At 32.8% G+C, this 27,872-nt stretch overlaps 1 protein-coding gene across 2 annotated transcripts in view; it reads left to right on the top strand.

The window, feature by feature from the left end:
• Spock3 (SPARC (osteonectin), cwcv and kazal like domains proteoglycan 3) overlaps positions 1–27,872 on the top strand; it is a 384,839-nt gene that overhangs the window by 235,855 nt on the left and 121,112 nt on the right. For both annotated transcript variants that reach the window (XM_087216994.1, XM_004874610.4), the window contains 2 exons: positions 15,110–15,233; positions 23,592–23,706. In XM_087216994.1, coding sequence (XP_087073120.1) covers positions 15,110–15,233; positions 23,592–23,706 — 239 coding nt within the window. The remainder of the gene's footprint in view (positions 1–15,109; positions 15,234–23,591; positions 23,707–27,872) is intronic.

Below are 27,872 nucleotides of genomic sequence, written 5' to 3'. Positions count from 1 at the left end.
TATATTTATATATTTAGTGACACATCTATTAAGAGACTGTGTTTTATATTTAAATTTAAATTTTAAAAAATGATCTTAGCAATACTGCCAAAATATATTTTACAGCAAAACTAAATTGATCTCATGGAAGCATGTTTTACAGGGTAATGCATGTTAACTTTCTTTTCTATGCTTTAGTTTTTGATCACTTGACAGGAAATGCAAATGTTTTCCATAAGTGCCTTCTATGTTAATCTGAGTGTCTGACCTTTTCATAATGCAGCAATTTTCACTTTAGTCATTTCCCCTTGATTTATCTTCTCTCATGAAAGGTTGTTTTTTTTTTTTTTACATTTTTATGTTGCCAGTGGAATTATTAAAGAGCTGTCAGTTGAAACATGACTATCATTGTCCCTTTTTACGAGGAGAGAATATTAAATAGAATTTATACTAATTTCATAGGAGTAGCTCTTTTTTATATTTAATACACTTCTTGCTTCTAATGAGAGAGGAAAATGCTATAACCAACGATTCAAAAAATTCTATAATATTAACAGTAAAAGAGGTTTGTTGACAAACTTTGTATATATAAATTTTTATTACTATTTATTTATTTATTACTTTCTGTTTCTATTTTGGGTAACTCTTACTATCTTTTCCCTTCTCCTTGTTCTCCAGTATTTTAAGAGAAAATATATTTTCTTCATAATTTTATTGCAGTTATTTTACTTTATTAATGAGGTGGTAGTCATTCATCCAGCAAAATATTTTTTCAAAACAACTTCAATCAGAATTATAAAGCAGTGAAATTAAGTGATTTTTTAAATGATTAGCAATCTTGTGCAGATTTAAGGATTCAAAGTTAACATTTAATAGAGTGTAAAAAGTTATACCATTATACAAGTGTCTATTCTCCTTATAAAAGATTTTAAAGTATACTATTCTAAAAAATTATCTAACTAAATCTTAAACTGAATGATAAACTCTACATTTTGCTGTGGTCATAATTATCACTTAATAATTTGATGACTACCATATACATTAAACACTTGGAAATGTATTTGAATTTCTTTTTAAAAAATATGTTCTTACACATGCTTTGAATAACCATTCCAGTTGGGACTGGGGAGGGGACAGTTTGGAGGGAAAGATGTATTGTGAGGGCATACCTCATTTTACAGTAGAATAAGGGAAATATAAGTTTTGCTTTTGTATTTAAATGAAGCAATGCATACTAAGGACTTCGGACAGATATTTGATTAGAAGGGGTTCTTGACTTTATAAACTACATCAAATTGAAAATGTCCTGTGAAAAAAATTACTGTAATTAACACTGCAGAAAATATATTTAAACTACAGGAGTTTCCTTGTTTCTTGGAATTGATCTCATTAAAATCTTTCAGAAATGTCATCCTGACCCTAACTTACTGATAAAATTTGAGATAGATTATCTTTTCATATAGTTATTTATCATATTTAGGTCATCTTTGGTAGGTGTTTCCTGAGGCCTTTGGTCCATTTTTAAATTGGGTTGATTTGTTATTGTTGAGTTTTAAAAATTTTTTGCATATCTGAATAACCACCTTTTATCAATTATTTCTTTTGCAGATATTTTCTTTAAGTCTATGACTAGCTTTTTCATTCTTTTCACAGTGTCTTTCATAGAGCAAAAATTTGTAATTTCAATGAAGTCAAAATAATTAGTTCTCTCCTCAATCATGCTGTTGATATAACATCTAAAAGACCATTGACAAACCCCAGGTGATTCAGACTTTGTAGTCTTTTAAGAGTGCACTGTTTTATGTTGTACATTTGGATCTGTGTTCCATTTGGAAATAACTGTGGAAAACTTAAAGTTTGTGTTACTTTTACTATAAGATTCATATTTTTTTCATGTGAACAGTAAATTTTTTCAAAACCATTTGTTGAAAAGGCTATCTTTTCTACATTCAGTTATTTTGTTCCTTGGTTAAAGGTCAGCTGACAGCATTTATGTGGATCTATTTCTGAGCACTTTATTGCATTTATTAATCCATTTATCTGTGCTCTCACCTATACCACCTTTGCTTGATTACTTAGCATTTGAATAAGTCTTGATGTTAGGAAATGTCAGTCCTCCAACTATTGTTAATGGTATTTGAAAACTTTTACCTTTCGATCTACATAATTTTACTGTCAGGTTTTCAGTGTCTACAAAATGACTTGCAAGTTTTGATTGAGATTCCATTGAATCTGTAGATCAAGTTAGGAAGAACTGACATCTTGATACTATTGAGTCTTCCTATCTATGAACATGGATGATATCTCCAGTTATGTAGTTTCTCTTTCAGCAAAAAATTCAATTTTCCTCCTGTTTCTTCCTACCAAATGTGCATCTAGAGTTGTCTCAAAAGTATCAGCAGAATTCCCACAAGACAGAGCCCAAACCATCTGGACAAGCATCTGAACGTGACTTCATACAAGCACTGAAGTCCAAGATGATCAGTCCAAAGCATTTATTAGTGGAACATACTCAGTACTGCAGCTTACCTTCATGCCAGACAGTGAGAAAAAAAGATATTTATGTTCACATTATTCACAATAATATGTCCACAATGAGAGAATCAGGGCATGAAGATTACATAAGGATTTAAGGAATTTTGGTTCAAGGTTAAGGCCAATTTCTTTCAGTGTTTTGAGCAAGAGCCTAAACACATTATTTGTGTCTGGTAACGTTTCAAGCCCTGGCTTGGGCTCATGCTTGCTGGGACCAACTGAAGATGGCTGGATCACAGAGTGGTCAAGATATACTGTGATTTTCAATGAAGACCCAGAAGAGAAGGCGGAGCAACAGAATGACACTCTGTGATCTTCAGGTCTTGTGACTATTTAGTTAGATTTACACCTAGTGTTCCATTTTTGAAGCTGCTAATGTAAAGGCTAGTACATTTTAGAATTTAAATTCTATCTCTTCCTTGAAGCAAGATAAGAAAATGTTTGAGTATTGTGTATTAATCCTGCATCTTGGTACTCACATTTTAGTTCTAGAGGTTTGTTTGTTTCTGGATTTTTTAAAGAAGTTTTCATATAATATCATCTGTAAAGAAAAAATACTTCCTACCTTCCTTACCAATCTGTAGAAATTATAATTCTCCAATGTTGTTGTATTAAGATTTGTAGTATAACACTAAAAATAAGTGGTAAGTAGAAAACATTCTTTTTAATCTAATAAATGGTCAGAATAAAACATTTGAACATCACTAAGGTGGATATTTAATTTCATGAAAGTTTGCTAATTTCATTATTATGTATCATATAAAAGTAAGCAGGGACCGGGGATTTAGCTCAGTGGTTCCGCCGCCTGCTGCACAAGTGCAAGGACCCGAGTTCAATCCCTGGTACCAAAAAAAAAGTAGACTGTATTTTAATTAATCCTTAGCAATTATTCTTTTGTATCTAATTTCTTGATTATTCCTAGCTATATTGATTTTGGAAATATTTTTTAAAGTCCTGTTCAATACAAATAGAAAAATAATTACAGGTAAAATCATAAATTAAGAGAAAAAATTATTTTCATTGAAGAATTAAAATTTTTCTGTTAAAACCTATTGTAAAAGGTCATTCATCGTTCAACAGTTTCCAGTGAAGAATTTGTATTGGAACTTGGAATAGAGAATTATACGTGGGTTATAAATGTGAAAGACTCTATACAGAGTTTCAGTTCACTGCCACGAACTTAGTTTAGGATACAATGATCTCTTCCTTTAGAGTTCTGTGCCCTGTTATCAGTAAATGCCTTGGAGGTTGGGTAGTTCTTATACAACACACACAAACTGTATAGATTACATATTACAAAGTTTTTCAGAAATAGTATGAGAAAATAACAGTTTGCTTTCTTTAGATAACTGCTTAAAAGTATGACTTCTATCAAAGGAACATCCAGGAAGGGTTGCTTATGTCTAATTTGTAGTTGTTGTTGTTTATTCTTGTTTTTTAAATTTATGGGCTATTATACTAGTCAAGCTTGTAAAGTATTGTTATGGAAGAAAGTCTTTGGAATATTTCTCTATTATGCTGTGTGTGCATATATTTGTCTATCCAAACTCCTGGTTGAAAGCTTTGGTCTAATGACATGCAGTTATGAAATATAAACTATGCATTAATTCAAAGAATTTACTCCCTCTGACATAGGCCACCTTACATTTCTTTAGAGGAAATTTATCCAGACTGTCTAAATTTTATACAGACTCAAAATTTTGTAATTTTGCAGAATGTGATGAATGAGTTCATTAGTTACTAAGTTACTAATATCAAACCTAGGGATTTGTTTAAATATAATTATGCCATAAATACCTATTGCTACTTTATCCTGCTTTACAGTCAGAGGATGAGGTTGCTGTCATCATTATCAGCGGAGGGGTCACGTGGAAAGGGAGGGAACATTTTAAATGCTGTGAGAGATCCATGCCTGCAAACTAACATGTCATCCAAGAAAATGAATCTCCAGTGTTCCTTCAGTCTATTTCAAATGTAATCTGGAGATCACAGTCTGAAGCCAGTACCAAAGGTGGTAATTTTCAGTGAAAATATGCATAATTTTCTTCAGATCCTTGAGGAACTGAAGTTCTATGCAGGTGACCATGTGTGCTGCACAGTTCTGTGTGCTGACAAGCTCCTGAGCACCCACAGGGTTCACCTAGTTATTAACTGTGAAATTCAATTAATCACTCAAAAACTAAATTTTAATTTCTTCTCATAGTCTATATTTAGTTAAGCTGAACCATTTGTTCAACATCTATTTTTCTTTCCAAGCTAAGGGTGTGTAAAATTTATCTTTACCAAAGAGATTATTATGTCACAGTTTATTTTCTCTTGATGACAATGATAGGACTATTAACAATAACATTTCTATAATGAATTCTCTAAGCTTTGAATAAAGCTATCTGCTAATCATTCAGTCATGTGGTCATATAAATTTATATGTATAGCTTCAAATAGAAATATGTCATTTGACTTGCAAGTAGTATACAGATATACTCGGATATTTATTTATTGTGAGTTGTAAAACAAAACAAAACCAACCCCCCTAAACTGGAGCAATTTTGAAGCTTTCATGTGATACACATTAGTCACTGCAACACAGATTCTGAATTCCTTTGAAGGTAAAGGTTAGGAAATTCAGAAGTACAAAAAGACTTTAATGTATAATTTCTAAAGAATTATATTTTTGCTTTTTTATTTCCTCACATTTTGAAGTCAAAGATTGAGGTTCTATCCTTCCTGAACTTAGAGAATTTGATAAGTTGAAAATCTTAACACAGTTGAAGACTGACGTGACATCAAGAAGACTTGAAAATAATTTTTACACTTTCATTTTTTGACTATATTAAAATATGACATATTTTAGATATTATTGGATCTAGATTGATTCAAATATTTGCATTTATAATAGAGTTTTAACAAATTTACCCTCAAATTTCAGTGCTATGATGCAATAAAAATTAATTTATGTTATGTATATATAATTATATATTTATATATAGCTTCTTTTATATTTACATATATTAAAGCAAGGGTAAAGGAGGGCCCTCTTTCTTGCTAATAAGGGAACAAAATTCTGTTTTGTAGCTTTACAGTTTTCCAAAGCAGAGCCAGAAAATGAGGCCCATGGATAAAATCCTGATAACGATCTATTTTTATAGGGCATGAAAACAAATAATAGTTTTAAATGTTCAAACAGGAGGGAGGGAAATCCAAAGATGAGTAGTATTTGGTGACACATAAAAATTATAGGACACTCATTTCTCAGTGTCCATGAAAATTTTATTGAAACACAGCTATGGTCATTTGTTTATATATCATCTATTCTGTAAATGTGAATATACAGATCTCTTCTTTACATATGTCACTGAGTTGCATAAACACAGACCCGCATATATATTCATATCAAGTAAAATTTGTGGGAAACAATTACTATAAAGTAGCTTGTTAGTGGAAAGTGACTAAAGGAATATAGAAATAATTAGGGTTTTTTAACCAAAAAATATATATGCAAATAGAAAATTTAAGGACATTGGCAAATTCCTGGAGAATATCTTGCAGGCCAGTTTAAGTACTTAGAATTCAGACCTAAAACTGCATTTACCAGTCTTTTGGTTAGCAAAGTAAGAGCAAATGCAATAAATCTGTAGATAAACTTCTACCCTTTTGCATGGGTTCTTAATAGCAGAGTGGAGAATTCAAGGACTACACTATATTTTATGGCCTTCAGTTGCTCAGGAAAAACAAAAGAAAAGATAAATACTATTAGAAGGGAAGAAAGTCTACAGTATTTCTCAAAAGGATATTGGTATGAGCTTGTGAATTAAATGGATCTTTTATTCTAAAATGCCACATGAGAAACAAGAACAAAAAGCAGTAAGTTAGCTATGTTCTTTAAATAAAGTAATACTAAAATGAAGTCAATATAAATCACTATTTATCTTACAGTTGTAAAGAACCAAATATTTAATTTCCTGAATCCTTGCGTCATAAATGAGTAATAGAAAGCATGTTTAAAATTCTAAAATGAAAGTCTACCAAAAGTCCTTGATAGACTGTACCTACTAAAGAAAATTATGTAAAATGGTTTGTCGTTCATTATCCTATGACATAAAAATTATTAGAAAAATAGGACTTTATTTGAATTCAGAGTCAAATTTATTTTGTTTATTTTATGCTAAAAATGACTGGCTTTGAATGTGAAAGCTAATGATGTTTATCATTAGCAGATCACCTCGTTTAACAAGGACTGAAAGTCTTAAATATTTATAAAGGTTTAGTAAAGAAAAAGCGCTATATACTTTCATCTTCTTAAGTGTGCATAAAGCTAGGAAAATAGCCCTCATCATTAATGCTTCATCCCAGAGGTCTCATTTTGCCCTCCCTCCCTCCCACCCTCTAACCCTTCCTTCCTTCCTTCCTTCCTTCCTTCCTTCCTTCCTTCCTTCCTTTATTAATTCAGAGGTATTTATGGAGTACTTTGTGTCAGGCTTAGGGAACATATTGGAGAAAGGACAATAAGTTGTGATTACAAAGTGAAAAGGGGGAAAGCATGTGATGTAATTTTGGAACTACTGGCCAGTAAACCACAAAAACAGAAAATAAGCTGATTGTTAGAACAAAGCTTATGAAAACTTCCTGCAATAGATTCCTGGTATTTGGCAATTGTCTCTCTCCTGTCCATCCCAAATACTGAGGAGCCCGTTTCTTCTCTCATCCATCACACTAAGCCTACTACTCATCACTCTCATTGAACATTCCCACAGTGACCTGTACTGCTGAATCCAGAGGTGGAGAGAAGAAAACACCATTGTCTCCATCCTCTGTTCCCTTATCAACAAAATTACAATCAGGGATGGGATGCACCTCAGTGGTAGAGCACTTGCCTAAAGTGCAAAAGGCCCTGGGTTAAAGTTCTATACTGAAAATAAGATTACAGCCATCAGAGGCGTGTTGGTATCACTGGCGTTTTAATTTTTGTCTATAAAAACTGACACTTCGTGGTATTTCACTCTTTACAAGTGTAACACTGATAAGTCTCCCTAAAAAAATAATCAGCTAAGTGAAAAAATAAAAATGGTGGTTTAATTCACCAAGAACATAGATGACAGGAATGCCTTTTGCTGGGAAGCTTTAGCTGGTTTCCAGTTGTAGAAAAATCAGTCAGATGTAGCTGTGCTCCACTGTGTATGTACAAAGCACACATTTCCAGACCACAACGTCCTTCTCATTGCTGATGAGCAGTGTCTGAACCCCAGGTCACAATGGAACATACATTTTCCCTCTGGATGCCAAGGAGCTGGTTAGTGCAGGCTGGTGGCAAGATGCACTGTGTGAATTTAGGGAGGAGATTAATTAAGGCATCTTTACCAGACTCCCTTCCGGCAGCTTCTTGTGAGAACAGTTAGATCTTTCTTTGCTAAATATCCACCCTTAAATGAACTAAAAGACGGTTACCCAAATATGTCTACAACCCAGTTTCTAGAAATATTAAATATTATTTTATATGATATTAGCATAATTATTACCTTATGAGGTAAAATATGATTGAGGGTTTCTATGGGGTTTTTTTTGTTTTTTTGTTTGGTACTGGGGATCAAACTCTGGTCCTTCCACTTGTGCAGCAGGCAGCGAAACCACTGAGCTAAATCCCCAGCCCAGATTGAGGGTTTTTAGAAGAGTGACTTATCCTGGATTAACAAGGTGAGCCTCAAGTGCTGTCACATGTATCCTTTAAGAGAGATGCAAGAAGTTTTGATATAGCCACCAATAGGAGAAGGCAACATAAAGATGGACTAGGGAAAAATAAAGCCATACACAAAGGAATGCAACAGGCATCGGAAGCTGGAAGAGGTAAGGAATATATTGTCTGTCACTCAGAGCCTCCAGAGAGAGTGTGGCCCTGCCAATATCTTGATTTTGTCAAGCAATACTGACTTCAGATATTTAGCCTCCCATTACTGTGAGATTGCTGTTACTTACATTCTGTTACTTATGCCAGAAAGCTTTTGATATTTTACTACAGCAGATATAGGAAAGAAAATCATCCTCTGTCTTAGCCACTGTTTCTGGAAGCATTATCTAACCAAAGGAAAATCGAAGATATGATTGGGTGAATTGTGCAGGCATCAAAATGTCATGGGCAGTCCAGAGCACACTGTGGCTAAATGCAGTTTGTATACAATCCTATGCTATGATGGCAATGACATCTTTTCCTGCCAGCTGCTCTCTGCTTGCATGTGAATGGAGAAGCTGAAGGTGCCTAGAGGTATTTTCGGGTGTGGAAGGTTGACTTCCTGGCAGTGGGTACCTTATCTCCCAAACATCAGAGTCAGGAGAAATGGCAAAAGTAAGGAATTAATATTACACACAGGCATTTCTCCTAATGGATTAGTAGATGTCACAGGAGCAAGAAATAGCCTCAAAATCTTCACAGTGAGCATATAGCTTGTGTTAAATTAGAAAGATAACCATATGAGCGATTGTTAAAACAGAGTTGATAAATTGTATGAAAAGGTATCAGTTTTAAAGAGAATATGAGAGAAAAGATCTTCATAGTGGACAGTTAAAAATAGTTTTCAAAAGAAAGGGCATTAACATTGAGGCCTCAAAGATGAATATAGATTTGTGAAATAGACTCTAGATTGTCCTTATCACTTCCTGGGCCATATAAAAATCCCAGTCTGAGATAATTTTTTTTTTCATTTTTGGCTTCAAATAATTTCTAAGCATTGTAAATTCATTGTCTATCCTTCTGATATTTCTAGAATGTAAAATAGGTCCTGGATACATAATGCATTTATTAATAAGTAACTAATGAACAGTCTCTAAAAAGGTAAAAGTGACCATGATTAGAAAATGAGAAGTCATTGGCAAAACGAGTCATAAGTAAAAATGATAAAAAGTTTTTGAAAGGCTTTCCTGATAATCTTTTAGATATGGTAGAAATTGCTAGATAACATTACTTGAAGAACATTTTTGTGCCTAGCAAATTTGACCACTGATTATACTTTAGAGTTTACACATATTTGAAAGGGAATTATTTTAGGATAGAAGACAGTATATTAGAGAAAAAAATAACTCCAAGTGAAATATGTAGGCTTTCTGTTTAATTATACCAATTAGCTCTTGACTGGAAATATACTGTCAGATAAAATAAATATGCACTGAAGGTTTTATTCCCTTTATTCTTTGTTTCAGCCTGTAAAGTGTACCCAAGAAAAACACGACTGCTTTTTATCCTTTTTATTTCTATAACTTCCTTTTCTAATAAAGCAATAAGGAATGAGGAAATAAATAATTATGACTTCCATAAAGACATTACATGAAAGAAAAGCTATGTTTCCTCCTCTGAACTTTGGCCTTTAATGACTGTTTTCTTAAATAAAATGCAGCATTTATTCGTTAAATGCTTTTGTTAAAGCTGTCAAGGCTAGTTTTTGAATAACAGTTAAGAATATTTCCTTGTGTTTACAAATGTAAAAAAATCAAAAGAATTTTTACAGACATTTTAAAATATAAAATATATTTCGGATGGTCAAACAGTATTTTCTCATGTCTTTTGAAAAATATTGCATTACTAATCATCTTCTTTTAGGTAGAATATCATATTCCTTTTAAATTCTATACCTGTCACTGTTATTTTAAAAATGTGAATGTATTTTTCCAAATATAGAATTTCCTTGATCTTTTAGAATCACATTTTTTTGTGAACTCAAAAGTTAGTTCATACTTTCCTCAGTGCTGAAACTACAGAGCTTCTTAAGGTTAAAATTAATACAATTAATGATCCAAAGATTGTTTTGCTTGGAAACACTAATAATTGAAAAAGCAGGACTTTCTTAATTTAATATCTTATATTCTCTCTCTCTCTCTGTTTTTCCTGCCTTCCTGAAAATTGAACCCAGGGATAGTCTACCACTCAGCTACATCCCTAAACTTTTTAAAATTTTTACACAGTGTTTCACTAAGTAACCCAAGATGGGCTCAAATTTGAAATCCTCCTGCCTCAGCCTTTGGAGTAGCCAGGATTACAGTTGTGTGTAACCATGCCTGGCACTAATTCCTGTGTTAAATATAGAAATGTAAACATAATGAATCTTCTCATATACTCACACCTGGATTAGAAATATACTTATCAATTCAAATTGAAATGAAACAATGGATTAATTAATCTTACAGATTTATAGAAATGAAGTTATTATTCAGTTAACTTTATTTAAATGTCAAGTTTAGTTGCAAATATCCTTTAGGCAACATGTGATGATGGCAGACTTTTAAAAATAAAATATGAGATAATCAGTTATTTTTCATTTGTAAGTCAAAACTAATGTAGAATTATATGAAATATTAGAACGCAGTTGTCCATGACACTTAAATTTTTATTTGAACATTTGTTAAAGAAAAGACATGAATGATGAAATGAGAAGACATTTTAAGTCCATTTCTGCCAATTACAAGTAACAGAATCTTGAGGAAGGTAATTAACCTCTTTTAGTTTTTCTCTTCCTTCCATCACAATTTATAGTATGATTCATATTGTGTGAGATTACTAAAGTAACATAATATTACAATATACGTGTTTATTCCATTTTAGGCTATGAACATGTATGAAAATCTAAACTGGAATGTGTGAAAATACTGTGCTCAATTCCCAACACATTGCCTTATAATAATGTTTTATTTTTTTTGGAAGCATAAAGCATAAAAGCACTTACTCCAAAAACTGGAATTATGTAGAGTTATTAATCAAGTAGTCGGTTTGTCATAAGTAGGATCATGAATTTCCAATCTGTTGCCATGTAAGTTGCTGGAAATAGATTTATCAGCATTTGTAGTCCATAACTATACTAATTATTCTTTATATCTTATTCGGGAAAGATCATTTGCAATGGAATGAAATTTTTCCGTAGTATAATTGAAGAAAATTTTGCTAATGAAAATAATTTTTGGAATTAAATATGCAGAAACAGTAGGGTCTTACGTCATTACATCCTGAATTTAACATACTTATATTTTATACAGTTCACACTTGTGATGCTCATTAAATCCATTGAGGCTCACATTGGAAAAGAGATTAATAAATAAATATGCATGCATATCATCTGTATTGTCTAGATTCACATTTTTAAATTGTTTACTGCTGTCCCCAATAATTGCAAATGTCCTTACCATTTATAAAGAAGTTACTTTATAGTGTATATTATTCAAATATCATTATAACCTGTCCACAATTCAAATCTCTTAATGTAACATAGATTTAGTATAATATCAATGAAACATCATTAGATAGAAAACTGATGTCCCTAAATTGTATTATGGTCAACATTCAGATGTATAAATCCTTCAAATAATTCTAGATTGAATTATACTTTTTTTAATCACTCCCAAATCATGAAAGTTTAGTTCACATTATACTGTTAAGATGCGTAACACAATTAGCCAAACAGAAAACTAGACCTTAATTGAGTAGATGTAGCAGTGATTTAAATCATAGTTGTCAGAGAAATAAGAAATTCTTGAGTCTTCTTATGAGACTGATGTTAAAAATGTATACTGAAGACTAGAGGATAAAGTATACTAGGGTGAAAGGTAAATCAGAGCCACAAGGTGCTAGTTCAGGTAACAAGGAGACAGTATAACTCAGTTGGCTGGGAATGAGCCATGTAAAGAAACAGTAGCAATAGCATAAATTCTTCCTTGTCATTTTAATTTTCTAGCAATTAGAAACATAATAACAGTTATACTGGTATGGAATTAACAGTGCTTTGTATGAAGAAGTTTAAAAAGAAAATTCTGAGAAAAAACAAAAATGACTTTGCTTAGCATATGTTATCGTTTAACGTTTCATTTCCCTGGACTCATAAAGACATTTTTTACTCCCTATAAGAAATCATGTGATCCCCAAGATGCCAATGCAAAGTTGATAAAATGTTAACTCAAATGCTCAAGCAAAATTTTCTTTGAAAAATAGTTCTAAAGTCATATATTTCAAAACTACTGTTGGAAGAGTTCTCTGGGTTTTTTAGTCACCTTGAGTAATATATTTCATTAATGAAAGAAAATTTTATTATTCTATTTGATAATTCAAGATAACAGCAAATTAATTTTTTATGTCAAAAAATTAGATTTACTGTCAAATGGCAAAGACCTTTTCTGTAACTAAGGTATACAGAATAATATGCTTACTGATAGTCTTCCAGATCTACTTTTTCACTTGTCATTTTCCAGTTACAGTTGCTAAGAACCCATGATGATAACCCAACCAGCCTTTTCTTTTCTTCTTTTTTCTTTTTTTGTTTCGGGGATCGAACTCAGGACCTTGAGCTTGCGAGGCAGGCGACGGCACCACTGAGACAAGCTGCCTTTTTTTAAGCACAATTTTTTGTCCATCTTGGCCTGTAAGATTCTTTCCTGACTTAATGTCACTCTGGAAAACACATCATTCTCCCTAAAATATGGTCTCAAAATTTAATTAGAAAACAAAAGATGAACTCTACTTGTGTGTGATGCATATGCTTTCATATTATATATAATGCAGATACTAAATGAAGTCTTAGACATTTTCAGTTATAGCCACATCTCCACTTCCTTAAGCATGAATATTTCAATAGACAAATACGCAACTAATACATAATTCTGGGGAGGGTTGCAGATGTCAAACCAAGCAAATTTTGAATCACAAGATATTTTTGGATCAAAGGACTCTGGAAATGCAAAACTCCCTTCCATAGTGAACAGAGATATCACTTTCAAGTAGAAAAATAGAGCACTTCTCAATGCTGAGTGAATAGTACATCATCTGCAATGTGTGCCACCTACATAGCTTCACAGAGCTGCACTGTTGGCTGAGTCCTGCCCAACTGCTACATTAGAAATAATCAGTTACTTAGAACCCTTTGTGCCCTGTTAGTAAAACAGTTTGTTTGCCCAAGTGTCTGCTGTGATATAATGTTAGTTTAATTTTCAAGTGTAAAAACTTTCTCAATACAAGTGTTGCTTTTTTTTTTTTTAAATAAAGGTGATACATGCTGTGTTTGTTTATTTCCATTGATGAATATCAGTATCTTGTTAATGATTTGTGAATCTGTAGTTAAGCAGTAAAATTCTTAGGAAACACTTTTGATTTATTAGAAACCCGAGCTTGGTAATACCTATCCTAATTTATCTAAAGAACAAAAAGTTGTATAAATTTTTATGTCTTGTTTGTATTATACAAATTGAAAGCACAGTGCTAATATTTTATGTCTTTGTTGCATTTCTGGAATTTATCAATGTTGAAGTGGTTTAGAATAATGTTTCAGGGTTTTCAGTGTCCTGTGCCAGTTATTCAATCAGGAATAACACAGTGATTATTTTTCCCGTTGTATCTATTATGAGATGAGTTGTGAAACCCATTAAGGTTGTAAGGTGGTCTTTTAGTGTATTTCACAAAGCTGAAATGAAGAAAACGCCTCTGAAACTCTGAAAGTCTTTATAAAAAGTATATTTAGTAGAAAGGGGGAGAGAGACATCTTAATCTTCATTTAGATTTTACCAAATTTGAAATAAAAAGTTTAAATGTTCTTGTAATGAAAATCTGGGGCAGGGGATTTAGTTCAGTGCCGCTGCTGCCTTGCAAGTGCAAGGACTAGAGTTCCATCCATATTACCAAAAAAAAAAAGAAAATCTGTACAATGCTAATTAAAATTTCAGAACCACTTTTTTGTAGGTTTGACTTTTTCATAAAAATACAAATGTTTCTAGTCAGACATCTTTTCTCATCCCGACAAGACATCCATTTACTCTCCCCGTAGGCAATCATCAAAAATGAATACTGAGTTATTCTAAATATTAAATGTTTTGCTATAGGTTTCCCATTGCTTTTTTTTCTTGTTTCTCAACCCTTTCCCAGCCCCAGGTGAATTGTTCACACACACAAAAAAATAAAGTAGTTTAATGAAGTTTAGAAACAAACTATTTTAAACTTAGGAGGAAGATAATGGGTTTTCTCAAGTTATTTTATTGAAAGCCTAATAGATCCATTTTGACAAATTTATACACAACAGAGGGGCTTGTGTTACAATTAAACATACTAATTTAGTGCTCTACATACTAGTAGGTGCTGGAAAATTATAGTTCTTTATTGCTATTTTCTCTAAAAGTAAGCTGCTCTTGTCTTTAAGCACCAATTAAATTAGGTGTCTTTCATGTTGTTCAAAAGGGAATTACAGGGGCAACATGAAAAAGGTGCTGAACGCAAGAGTCCTGTACTACTGAGCAAGGATTGCTGCTGTTCTAGACGCTTTCGAAAATACATTTCATAACTATGAATTAAAACCAAAGAATCCACCAAATGAAATCTAACTATAGTTTATATGTGACTACGAGAAGATTTTAAGGAATACATTTTTGATTTCTGAGAAGCAAACTTAGAGACATGAAACCAAAATTATAATGAACATTGCACTGATTAATGCACTGAAAATGAGAACAGAGATTATTGATCCTAATTCATCTTAAAGAGTTTTTATTACAGGGAAGAAAAGACATGTCTATATGCATATATGTTTTTAAATGCATGAAGTATGGTAGTTTTCTTTCTTATCTGTTTTTGTTTTGTTTTTAACAGCGCGAAAGAAGCAGGTGTAGGCCATAAGCAGTGGAGGGGTCTCACACCACCCGCCTGCAGTCAGTGCCCCATGCCCTACACTAGCCCTGTGTGTGGTTCTGATGGTCATTCCTACTCTTCTCAGGTAAAGAGAAACACATTTGTTTAATATAAAATAAGTAATATGTATTTATTAGTACTTAAAATTATTACTTTTTCAATGTGATTGTCCATGTAATTTATTTATTCAACTTTTAAAATAAAATGAATAATCCTCCTGGCTAGGAATATGAGTCAATGTATATTAGTTTCTTAAATGTCAGAATTCTTAAAGTGTGAAATAGTAAAATTGTGAATACTCTGATCTTTTAAATATTAAAACCAAGATCTCCTTTGTTCTTTCTACAGAAAATGTCAGAAATGTTAGCTGGCTGTTAAATAATAGTAATAAAAGTTATTTTTATAACAACAATAGGTGCTATAATCTGGTGTTATTGGAGGCTGATAAAACACCCAATTATCTGACCAAGGGTACGGCGGTGGCAGGATTAAAAAAAGACAAGACAGGATCTTAATGCATAAATGGGGGGCCCAGGATGGTCAGAGCTCTTATCAGGCTAAACACTGTCTCCTGGAGCTGGCCACTATTTATTGAACACACAGCTTCTTAAAGGGTCAAGGGACAGTGCAAGGGACAGTGCAGTGGAGAGCACTGATGTGAGCAGGGTCCTAGCAACAAGGGAACAAGACATTCTAGCAGGAACAGATCATTGATTAATGAGAAATTTTTTCCCACTGATTAATTTCTGCCTCCATAGAAGTTTTGTATATGAGATATGTGCCCTTAGCTGCACTATTGTCTTGCCATCCAAGATGTCACCGCATCATGGATTATTGTGACCTCTGCTGTGACCAGTGGTGTGGGGAGTTGTTCCTTTCCCACACACCAACTGCTGGCTCTTCAGGCGAGCTACTGTGGGCTAATGGGCAGACTTAGACTTTTATTAGGAAAAGCCAATTTATGAATTTGTAGCTGCTCAGGGTAGTCTCAATCCCTGGTACAGCAATTCCTTTTAAAAAGTTTAATATCATCTCCTTTATCATCTCATTTTCACCTCAAAAAAAAATTTTACCATATGAGAACACTATCGGAAATGTATAGCAAGCTGACAAGTTTATTTGACATTAAAGGCGAGATTTAGTATCACCTGTGGTTGTATTTTATTTGCTCCTTTTTATTACAATATCCTGCCTTCCTACTTGGCATCACATACTGTTAAAATATTTAGGAGTTTTAAAAAACTTCATCTGAGACAGCTGACTTTTCTTTTATTACGTGACAGAAAGGAATATAGACTTACAAACCTCCTACTTGAAATCCTCAGGACTGGATATAGAAAACTGAAAAGAATATTGGTGAAGGGGGCACAGGATCATCCGGCTCTTAAATCACTAATCTTTGTCAATAGAGTATGAAAATTATGATAAGGTAATGTGATCAACTTTGGAGCCCTTGTGGTTTATTTCAGAGTAATGGTGAGCTCCAAATTCCATGTTCAGTATAGTCAATGAAGTAGTCTGCTCTACATTTTTTAGTTTCTTACCTGGGTAATCCTGAAACAAAGGCTAGACAGAAACCAGATATTATCACTCTGGGTTTGGGAACACACATACAGGGCAGAATACAAATCCTGGTCTTCAGGCCTTCCTTCATGTTTTTGTATTTTGCACATCCTGAGTTTCTTCATTACTGCATCTCAATCACAGAGATGAAATTATAAATGATATCACCATTACATAACTTAAATTATACTAAGTGCAGGAGCTGGACATCATATGGTAAAGGGGATTTTCAGAAGACTTTAGTAAAAAGGTATGTATAAACAGGATATAATTTTCAAATTATAGCTTGTTATACAAAGTGACTGATTTTGAATATTTCACTGATATTCACACTCAGGGCATTTTGTTTTTCTAGAAATTTTAAGCAGAGAATTTAAAAACTTTACACGTGGAAAGGCAAATGGAGAATTATAGAAAAATCGATTCACTTGACAAATATATTCGAAAAATTGTGTTTTTCATAACTATTTTTGTAACATTATTTTCCTGTTAAGAAAGAGGAGTGACATCTTCAAAATGTGTACCAAATCATTCTTTTTTAAAAAAGCCAATGATTTATGAATTATTTTCAATTCTTTGAAATTCAATTCTGCCAGAAAAATCAAAATATAATTCTGTTCGAGTTATTTGAGAGGTAATCACTCCTGAAATTGACACAAAAAATGAAGGCCTTCACTTCTTTACTTCAGGCAAAGTCTACTTTGATTGTATTGTCAAGCTTCAGTAAGAACTGAGAATTGTTCCCCAATGTAGCATGTGTGTTAGACCATGGATATATTTATCACTTTATGTAAATTGTAGTATTCACTTGGCAGTGAACACAATCTGTAAACGACAGTAATGTTTTACAACTGAGCAGGATAGCTATAATGTAAATTCCCTGAGGAAGAAAACAGTGGATTATTTTAAACTCTTTTCTGTCTTTTCTGTCATATTTAATCATCCAGTGCTTAGCAATTGAACTAAACCATGGTGAATTCCCTAGGAATGAGTATTGCTTAAAAAATTGTGTGTGTGTGTGTGTACTTGTGCACACATGTGCACAAACAAGCATGTGAACATTGAGATGAGAAAATAGAAAGGTTATAGATTTTCTATTTGAATGCCAAATCCAGCTCTAGAAATGATGCTTGAATTTGTTTGGGACAGGACCCTGTGCATAAACATTAAAAAGCTCCCCAGACGATTTTTATATGTAGCTGTGGCTGAGAACCACTATTGTGGAACACTAGTGTATTCTTTATATTATTGCCTTCAAATGCATATATATAAGAATATGCCTATATATGAATATATTGTCTATGTATGAATTAAAAGGCAATAATATATTATATAAGTATGTAATATATAAGTATATATTCCAGAATAACATGAGCATTAATGAAACTTTTATCTTACATTGTGATATGATGATAATCTATTTTAAATTGCAGCATACTGCTATGTTTTATTGTCATTTATTTTTCCATAACTGAGACATGATGTGAATTTCTCTTAATATTTATTAATTCTAGTGACTATATGTAGAGTTTTAAGGATAGATAATTCTTGACATATAATCATTATAAATTCGGTATGCTATATCAATTTGTATATAGTATTTCATTTTCCCATATCTTTTTCTGAATACTTTACCTGAGCTGTGAATATTTTATGATAAGAATATCCTCTGTCAGAAATAGATGTGCACTCTTTCTATTTGAACTTTTTAAAATTCAAACTTGGTTTGACTTTTGGCTCAGGTATGTGGACTTGATCATGATTATAACCCCATGCGAATCTTATGCTGATGAAGATCTTATGTCAATGAGGAGCTTATGTTGATTATGACTGTAAGATGAGCAAAGACGTTTTTACAACAGTATTTGGGATGAGTTAAGCTTATAAGGACTTTGTCCCTCCCCAGGTGAAACCATTCTACTCCTTTCTCAAAGACCCAGGATGTCTTCAGGTGATGTAATCTTGTCCTTGAGCATCACAGCATCATAGGACCATTGAGGCCTAAGACAGCCCTAATTATAATTTGTGAAATTATTTTTCCCCAAAATTATGTAGAATGGCTCCTGACTCTACTGTCAAATTGTGATCCCAAAAGCTAAACACATGACAAAGATTAGCTTCAAAAGACACAATAATGGGTTTAGATGATGTAAAGCACCAAGTAGAATGTCCAAATGAAGAGCATATGCTCTCTAATACCCAAAGAATACAGTAAGGTGCTGGGCCTACTTTTTGGTGATGATGGTTCAAAAATTAACAGTTTCCCTTCATTACTGGAGAGGTTGAATTGTGAATCTACCTAGTTAGTTCTAAGAAACATTAGATTGAGATCAGACCCTTAAATATGTTGGAGTTTGTTGGCTATTCCAGGGTCTGAAATTCCAGAATCCCTGACTTTTGATGGGAGGTGGATGTCTTAGGTCAGAGAGTAAACTGACATTTCCGATACCCTTATTGTCCTATCTGGGGCCCCAAGGGCTAGGACAATGGTCTTCCATTAGGGTGAGAGCCATCTTCTCTACTCAGTATGTAAATCATAATATTTTGTAATGCAAATGTTCCCCCAAATCAGCTATCTGATGAAAAAAAGGAAAATTTCCTCAAACAAGCCCAGTGTTATTCTTGCATGAAAGAAAGACTATTACAACCAGAACACAACATTGCACATCCACTATAGTGCAGAGGATTTTTAATATTGTTGCTATGCTTAGATCCCTGATTGTGTGTGGATGTGACAATTATGTTATTTCTTTATAAGTGGTGTATCCTGATTGAATGAATGGATTTAAGGCTGAATCACATTTTTCTTTCCACCTTTGTTTGTCTTTGCATGGGAAATACCAGAGTGGGAACCAGAACTCAAATGGAGGAGGCTTGTTAGAAAGAGTTAGCTGTAACTGAGTATGAAGGATTCTATTTATGGGAATTCAGATAGGCTGTTTAAGATATTGAAGAAATGTATTAGTCTGAGAAAGATTAAAGCAGAAACTTTTTAAAAATATGACTCATAACCCGCTTTACTTCCTAAATTGATTTTTTCATGTGGGTAAAAGTAAAAGTATTTATTGCTACAATAAGAAACAATAGCTATTTCTTGTCTATTGCTAATTATATATTTGTTCTACATTAGAACTATAAAATAGTGCTTGCATAACATCTCAGTCACATATTTATGATCAGTTGCATAAACTTTTTATCCTTCACTTGTAAATGTATTGTTAAAATATGACTTCCTTATTTTGATTAAATTGGTGCATTGCAACTGCTTAACATGGCTTGACATGTAATGACACCCCAGTGAAAATAGGACACTCTTAACTGTGTTTCACCTGATATGTATTCTCTCTGTCTCCAAATAAAGTAGTTGTACCTAGCATTGTGTTTATATTATCGTTTTTATATGGATTAATTTAGTGACAAATTTCCTAAGGGAAATATAGAACGCTCTTGATAGTTCAGTTAATTCTTCCATCATGTTTCAGTGTGCTAGTACTTACTTAATCAGGGATTTTCATCCTGGCATTATTGAATTTAGGAGTCAGATAATTCTTTGTTATTGCAGTGCGTGCTTTATGGATGGAGTGGATGTTGTCCAGTGTATGGTAAGATGTTTTGCCGAATTTAAACCCTCTACGTTTAGGTGTGCCAGGAATTCCTTCCCACCTTAATGTCTGCCACTATCCCTAGGCATGGGGAGAGGAGCTGTCCCTAGCTGAGTACCTCTGGTCTGAGCTGTCTCCCATGGAGTTAGCATTAGCTTGAAAAATAATGACAATATCTTGTTTCAGTGGTTACTGAGTCTGAGGGTTGTTTTCTGTACACTGTAGATCTCTCTTTTACTAAGATCATATTTTCTTCTAGTTGATCCAGTTATTAAACAAATGATTATAAAGTAACTGTGTGTCAAAAATCATTCTGGTTCCTTGTTTTTCATAATAAGTAACAACTTAAATATTCAGTACTGACTGTCTTAATTAGGGATGCTTTAATCCTGTCCTTCTCTACATTATTTGAATTTTTGGTAATTATAGACTAATGAGTATGCCCTTTATGTGATATTTTAGTTCGCTTATACCTTGATAAATATTTCAGCTCTGTGATTATTAAGTAAATTGAACACTATTAATTAAAAGTGCAATCAATAGAGATAGCTTAAACTATTTAAAAGTAGAATTTTTTATTTCCTAATATTCTTTAAATAAAATTCTTCATAAAGCTTATTGTCCCCACAGATTAATCCAGAATTAAATAAAACTAAGTATTTTTAGTTAAGAGTACCTAAATTTATATGACTATACAAACAGGGCATATTTGCTGTACATCTGATTTTGTTGTCTTTGCCAAAAAAGGACAGAGAAAAGAAGGTGTTCAATAGAAATATTCTGAAGAAGGAATTATTTCATTTATGAAGTAACTTTGCAAAGTTGTAATTTCATTGAATCACATAAATTTAAAGGTCTGTAACTTTTTAGTGGCCACTATACCAAAGAAAATTCGTTAGGAGTAAAACTTTTTAATGAAAATTTAATTAAATTTTCATAAATGCTTTGCTCTTCATATAAATTATTTTCTTAGTGCCTAACAATATAAAAATGAATCATCAACTTTTAAGTAGAGAGTATAATTTCCCTCAACTAACAGCTGTTGTATTTTTGATGTTCATTCAAATATTATCCAGTCTTTTGTATTCCTTATGAAAAAAAGTCAATGCTAAGATAGAACATATTTAAAATGTAAATCAGTGTGACATAGTATACATTTGAAGACAGCTACCATATTTTCTAATGACAAAAATATAATATTGGCAGCAATTAATGTTGGCTTTTGGGTCTGTCCATTCAAAAACCACTTAAAATTGCTGTTTAACTTTTCTTCAATTATGTCATGAATCAGAATTTTTACATGACCAGGTCCAGATTACTGAAATAATAAGATAACAGAAATTAGAATAAAAATATTTAATCTGAAGCCTCAAAGTTTCATATAACTAATTTGGCTTTCATGAAACATTCATAATTGTTTAAATATTTCTACTTTTAATTAGATTTGGACTTTTTTAATGTCATTTGTGATTCAGTATGATTTTACATAACAAAATAACTTTTTTCAATTATTGAAACATTTAGTTACTATTGAAAGGGTTTATTCTCTGAAAGGGCTGACATTCTACTTCAAGCAAGTTCAAAGGGCTTAATAATTTCTACTCATTTATTGCAAGGCTACTGAAGATTTTTGCCTGTCCACTGAAGAGTTGACAAGGAAAAATAAAATGTTGTAGAGATATGAGTAATCTCATTAGTCATTGAGTGCATTCAGTACTTCTCTGTATCAGCTGAAGCTGAATTAAATTAGTCACTGGTGCATTTGTCAGTTGGAGCCAGAAAGTCTACTCTATTTAATTTTAAAATAATTTGCTTGGAGTAATTTATGGGAGTAGCCACTAAAGAAATTACATTACTTCAGAACTAGCAAGATCTATTTCTTTTAGAGTTGGAAGATAATTATTGCCTCTCAAAAATATGTAGTGGTTTTAGATTTTTAAACTCATGTCAAATCTGAATTTATAAAAGACTATCATAAGGAGGAATTAAAGATATTCAGGCTTAAAATTCTACAAAGAAAAATATTTACAAAAAAACCCCTCAAACCAAACCAAAGCTAAACTAAAAAGAATACAGTCATGTCTGGTAACGATTTTGAGGGTGCTTTACTTAATTCCATTCTCAACTCCTACTAACATGTACTGAGATTCTGGTTCATGATAGCTAATGATGCACTGAGGGGAAAGTAGCTGTTTGATTCTCAGATATCTTGACATTAGGTATTGTATTGGGAAAATTGAGATGAGGACATTTGAGAAACTAGTCCTAAATGTCACACTAGGAAATTGTATTCATAAGATATGAATTCATTGGTTGCTTTTTTCATCCTATACCATTCATTTATCTTTTTCTATAACAGGTATGATAGAATCATAAGAGTACCATTATCACTCTCCTAATGGCTTCTAATCCTATGATCATATAAACAGTAAGGAGAGGCATGGTGTACTCTATCACTTTAGTAAAGCAAGTGAAATAATCTCTAGGGCTTGTAGAAACAATCTTATATTAATGTGAGGTTTATGGGAAAGTCATTTCAAAGATCATTTGCATGTAAGGAGGAAAACACCACTGAAAGTTCTTCATAACAAAAATATAATATGTATACAAAAATACTGTGTATACATAGTACATTCATAATACACAGTATGTCATAAACATAGACTCATAAAGATTATACGTAATTTATTTTATATGTGCATATGCATATTTGTTCTCTATATGTGTATGTTTGGGCTGCAGTGGTTTGTGGGAAATTGTATGTAATCAGAAGAATGTTATAAGGCTATCAACTCACAAATATATATTTCACAATTGTTGACTTCATGTGATCTGATTGGCAATTTAGTGATGTGAACTTACTGGCTATATGTATACAGTTTGTGTGAAAATTTTAGAGCCCAGTAAGAGAAACATGTGTATTCAAGTAACCAGAAAAACGAGCACATATTTACACTGGAGCTCAAGAGCTATAGTGTCAAACTCTTTCCATTTGATCCTAAAGTTCTGCACTTAGATGGTGACAAACTAAGAAAAACTTTAATATCATCGTATTTTTCCATTGCTGCTTTCCAAAGTAAACAAGATAACTGCATTCCTGACCCCCCTGGGACAATAAACAATATATGAGTGTGTAAAATTTCATCTTTGTAGTTAAATTATCTAGTTTAAAGATTTTCAAATCTTATAACTATCAACTTATTTTTTTCTAAATCTTTTTTATTTTCTACCGACATAACTAAATGTTTCTAAATTATATCTGTTCTATTTTTATGCAGTGCAAACTGGAATATCAGGCATGTGTCTTAGGAAAACAAATCTCAGTCAAATGTGAAGGACGTTGCCCTTGTCCTGCAGATAAGTCCACAAGTACAAGGAGAACTGTTAAGAGAGGTGAGTGATGAAAATTCATTCATATTTTTATATCTATTCCACTCAATTAAAATGATGTGCCGGAGACTTTAAGACATTAAATAAATCCACAATGAAGTTTGCTTTTATACATATACCTAATAGTAATTATATTGTCTGTGAGCTTGTTTTTTCCCATTATCCTCAAATATTATAGCAAATAATTTCTATTTCTATGATTATAATCAAATTAAGGGACACTTACAGAGAAATATTTATTTTCTGTGTGCTCACTTATATAAGTGATCTAAAGCTACACATTTAATAAATCATATGTAAATGTATTCTTTAGTTTCCTCACATCTCCTCTTTAAGTATTATTATTTTTTGGATCAAGGATCTGATGAATGATAAAATATTGTAATCTTATGTAAAATTGTTTGATCATTACTGTTCTACAAGAAAATATCTTCCCTACATAGTGTGTGACTTCCAATGGAATAACTTCATAAATTAGTCATAAATTATTTGACATTAAATTAAATTAAATAATACATTAGTCATGATATATATTATATTATAAAATTTAAGTTTTAAAGATTAAGATTCTTTTCTTGTTTACATGGCTTAGTCTTATATTTGAGATTTTGTTTAGGCTTTTAAAAATCTCTCCATGATTGCTAGATTCATCTTTCTACAGTTCTGTGTGAAGAAGGAAGAGCAGGCAATAGATTTTGCTCTGAAACAAAATTACATTACAGAGCTCTGCCATTGGCCCTTGTCATGTATAATGACTTGGCACTTAAAACTTATTTAGCATAAACTATATACTTTTGGACCTAGTATGTTAGTCAGCTTTCTGTCACTATAACAAAATATATGAGATAATCAAGTTAGAAGGAAGAAAGGTTTGTTTTGGCTCAGAGTTTCAGAAGTTTCTGTCCACAGTCATTTGGCCCTGCTGTCCTTGGGCTTTTGGAAGTGCAGTGCATGATGTGTACAGGAGTGGTCAGCAGAGGAGCTGTTCTCCTCCTGAAGACATGGAAATAAAAAGAGACGAGAGGTCAGAGTCCCAGCATCTCCTTCAAGTGCACACCCTCAGTGGCCCTGCTTCATCTAACTGTGCCTAGCTCTTAAAGGTTCCACTACCCAACAGTCATGGACTGGGGACCTGCACCATTGGGAGACAGTCAAGTTCCGGACTACTGCATGTGATATAATTGCTAGTCCCTAGTATAATCTCTTAATGGATATTTTATTACAGGCATAACTTCTGAACTTCAGTACGCCACTTGTACTGGACTCTCTGGAATTAAGTCATATTCAAGATGAAGAATTAAAATTAAAATGTTAGGACATTGTCTTCAGTAAAGCAGTTTCTCAGGTTCATTATTTGCATGGAAATTAGTTGATTTAAACTAATGGTAAGTTATTGCTCGCTTAGCAGTTCCTGTGCAAGACAGCTTCATGTGGTGGAGAGGTAAAGATGCCTTCTGGAATCTCTGTTCTTTATCCCTCACTTTTTCTCCCTGAAAGTATTGTAGGCTCTGTCTCAGAGCTTAGTTCCTTCTGTGTTTCTCATCCCCATCATCCCATTCTGCTCTCTCCAAGTCATCTCAAATACAGATTCTCAGTACCTTCTTGAATATATGAATCAACCTTCAAAAAATCAAGACCTGATTCTATGTTTCTTTCAACTGAGATTCTATGATGTTTGTGTTTTCCTCACCCCCATTTGCAAGTGAATACACTTTTACAGTTAAGATACAATGTCTGAGCAGTACTCCATTTTATAAAAAACCACACCTTCATTATCCAGTCTCCAGTTGATGGGCAATTGGGCTGTTTCCAAGTTTTAGCTGTTACCAACTGTGATGCTATAAACATGGGTGCACGTATATCACTGTGGTATGATTCTTTTAATTCTTTTGGGACGATACCCAGCAGAGGAATTTCTGGGCCAAATGAGACTTCCAATCCTAATATATAGGAAGAAAACATCTAAAGGAATAGGGGAAATGGGAGGGATAGGGAAAAGGAAAGAAAAGAAAAGAAAAAATATGAGAAAAGAAAAAAAATGGAAACAAATTATTTGTAAATTGGGAAGGGTGGAGGGGGTGAAGGGAGTGCCAGAAATGGGGAAAAAATAAGAACCAAGATACATCATGTAAAGGTACAAGATCCCAATGATGAGTATAACTATATTGTATACCGAAAATATACCAATAAATAAACTTAGTAAAATGATACAATGGAATCCATCTTCCTCTGATAATCACCTCAGTCATGAAATATATTCTACTGGATTCAATATACATGTGTCATTCCTTCACTAGAGGTTTTAAGAATGTGTAGTCTCAGTGAGTGTATACCTGTAATATACAAGGTTGTGATATAACCTTTCAACAATAATTCTCTTCAGTAATATTTCCTGCTTTTAAATTTACTTTTGAATGAGAAGATATATTTCATGTTACCAATTAATCACAAACTCTCAAACTGGAAAAGAAATACAATATATATTAAATATGGAAGGTAACACATCTGAGAAGAGGACTCCTGGAGAGTACACAGCAGTTAGGCTTTAAGTTACTTAAATTTTCTATTCAGTGTTTATATTAATATGTCAGGAAGGAAACTTTAAGTCATATCATCAGGAGATAAAGATCATTTATGTTCAGTTTTGTGTAGAAAGAGAGTAAAGAAGAATTTAATCCTGCTCTGACAGGATCTTGCTAGCTACTGTGGAAAGGTAGTACAGAAAATTTTGAATGTCATTTCTCCACAATGCCAAAGGCCAAGAGACATGGGAAATGTAAAACTGAGTTCAGTATCATTTCTAATCTTTCAAGTGTCATTTATATTAGAAACATGTCTTGGTAGACTGTATGTTGAAGGAAATTCTACTTAATATCATCCCTGTTCCAGAAAAAGTGAGAAAAAATCTACTAACAATGAAATATTTTAAAATATATTTGACTTCCATCTTTTGAGGACAAATTGATACCATTGTTTCCTGTCACGTTATTAGTTGTAGGATGAGTGTTTTATATCTGCTGAAATTATATTTAAAACTAATAAAAATAGATTTTCTTTATGGAGTAAGGGAAAATAAGGTTTTCTATTCCATTAATATATTCTATGAAGAGATATGCACAAACATATACATTCAAGTATCCTAAATAAAGAAAAACATAATTTACATTTTATAATCTTAAGTTCTTGCTTTCAAATAGAAAACTATACATTTCTTTAATGAGTAATGCCTAGTGTTTTTAACACATTCCTTTCTTCTTCTTTGATTAAAAAATTATGATCCTCAGCAACACAAAGAAAAAAGTATTGTTCAATCGCCAAAAAACCCATCATTGAAAGCATGGCTCAACTTTATTCTAATAAAAGTGATGCTTCAACTGATTTTTAAAGATCGTGATATTTTTGTATGGCCAGTAAAATAGAAATATGAGATGTATAGTTGTGAGCATAAACTACGAATGGACCATTTCCTGAAATTGTATGTGTATGTGTATGTATGTGTGTGTAATCCAACCCTAAAATTTAAAAGGGATTTACAGAACCACAGAATAAGATCATTGGAAAAATACCTTAGAAAGTGTTTATTTTGTATTGGTAAATCTAAACTCAAAGGAATTACCCTAGAAATTTTAGAAATTGTCCACACAGCGTGATTGATAAGCACAGTAGACACTGAGCCTATGAATATCGAAGGTGCCCTGTTTGGTTATTTTGCCACCTATAAGTTGAGGGGTCTATCTGGTTTCAGAAAGAAATCACAAATTAGCAAAGCACAGCCCTGCCAGTAGCTCCACTTAATGCTGGATGCCATTCGTTAACTCTGTTGGTTGCTGGTCTCTGCAGCTACTGGCTGCTGGTGTTTGACAATGGTTTGTGCTGGCTGCCATCTTTAGATCCTGCCCCATGCATGTCGGTGTTTCTGATCCTAATTGGCAGCTGATTTCTGGAGCTCTTTAGAGGTAACAGCCTCTAGTGTTTATTGTTCTTTTAAAGTGACCTCTTTCTTCACACTACTCAGGATCCTGAATGGATTAACCAGAACCTCCAAGTTGACACTACCTGAGAAATAATGATTCATCCAAGCAGATTTGTGGAACCAGATAGGCTTTATATTTACAAGGCCTGTGCAGAAGCACAGAGATACACCAGACAGAGAGCTTTCCTAGGATAAC

Source organism: Heterocephalus glaber, unplaced genomic scaffold (assembly GCF_053883595.1).
Source record: "Heterocephalus glaber isolate CG9 unplaced genomic scaffold, H.glaber_assembly_v1.0 deba00001461, whole genome shotgun sequence".
Classification (NCBI taxonomy): Eukaryota; Metazoa; Chordata; class Mammalia; order Rodentia; family Bathyergidae; genus Heterocephalus; species Heterocephalus glaber.
This window is presented reverse-complemented; position numbering and strand designations above follow the sequence as displayed.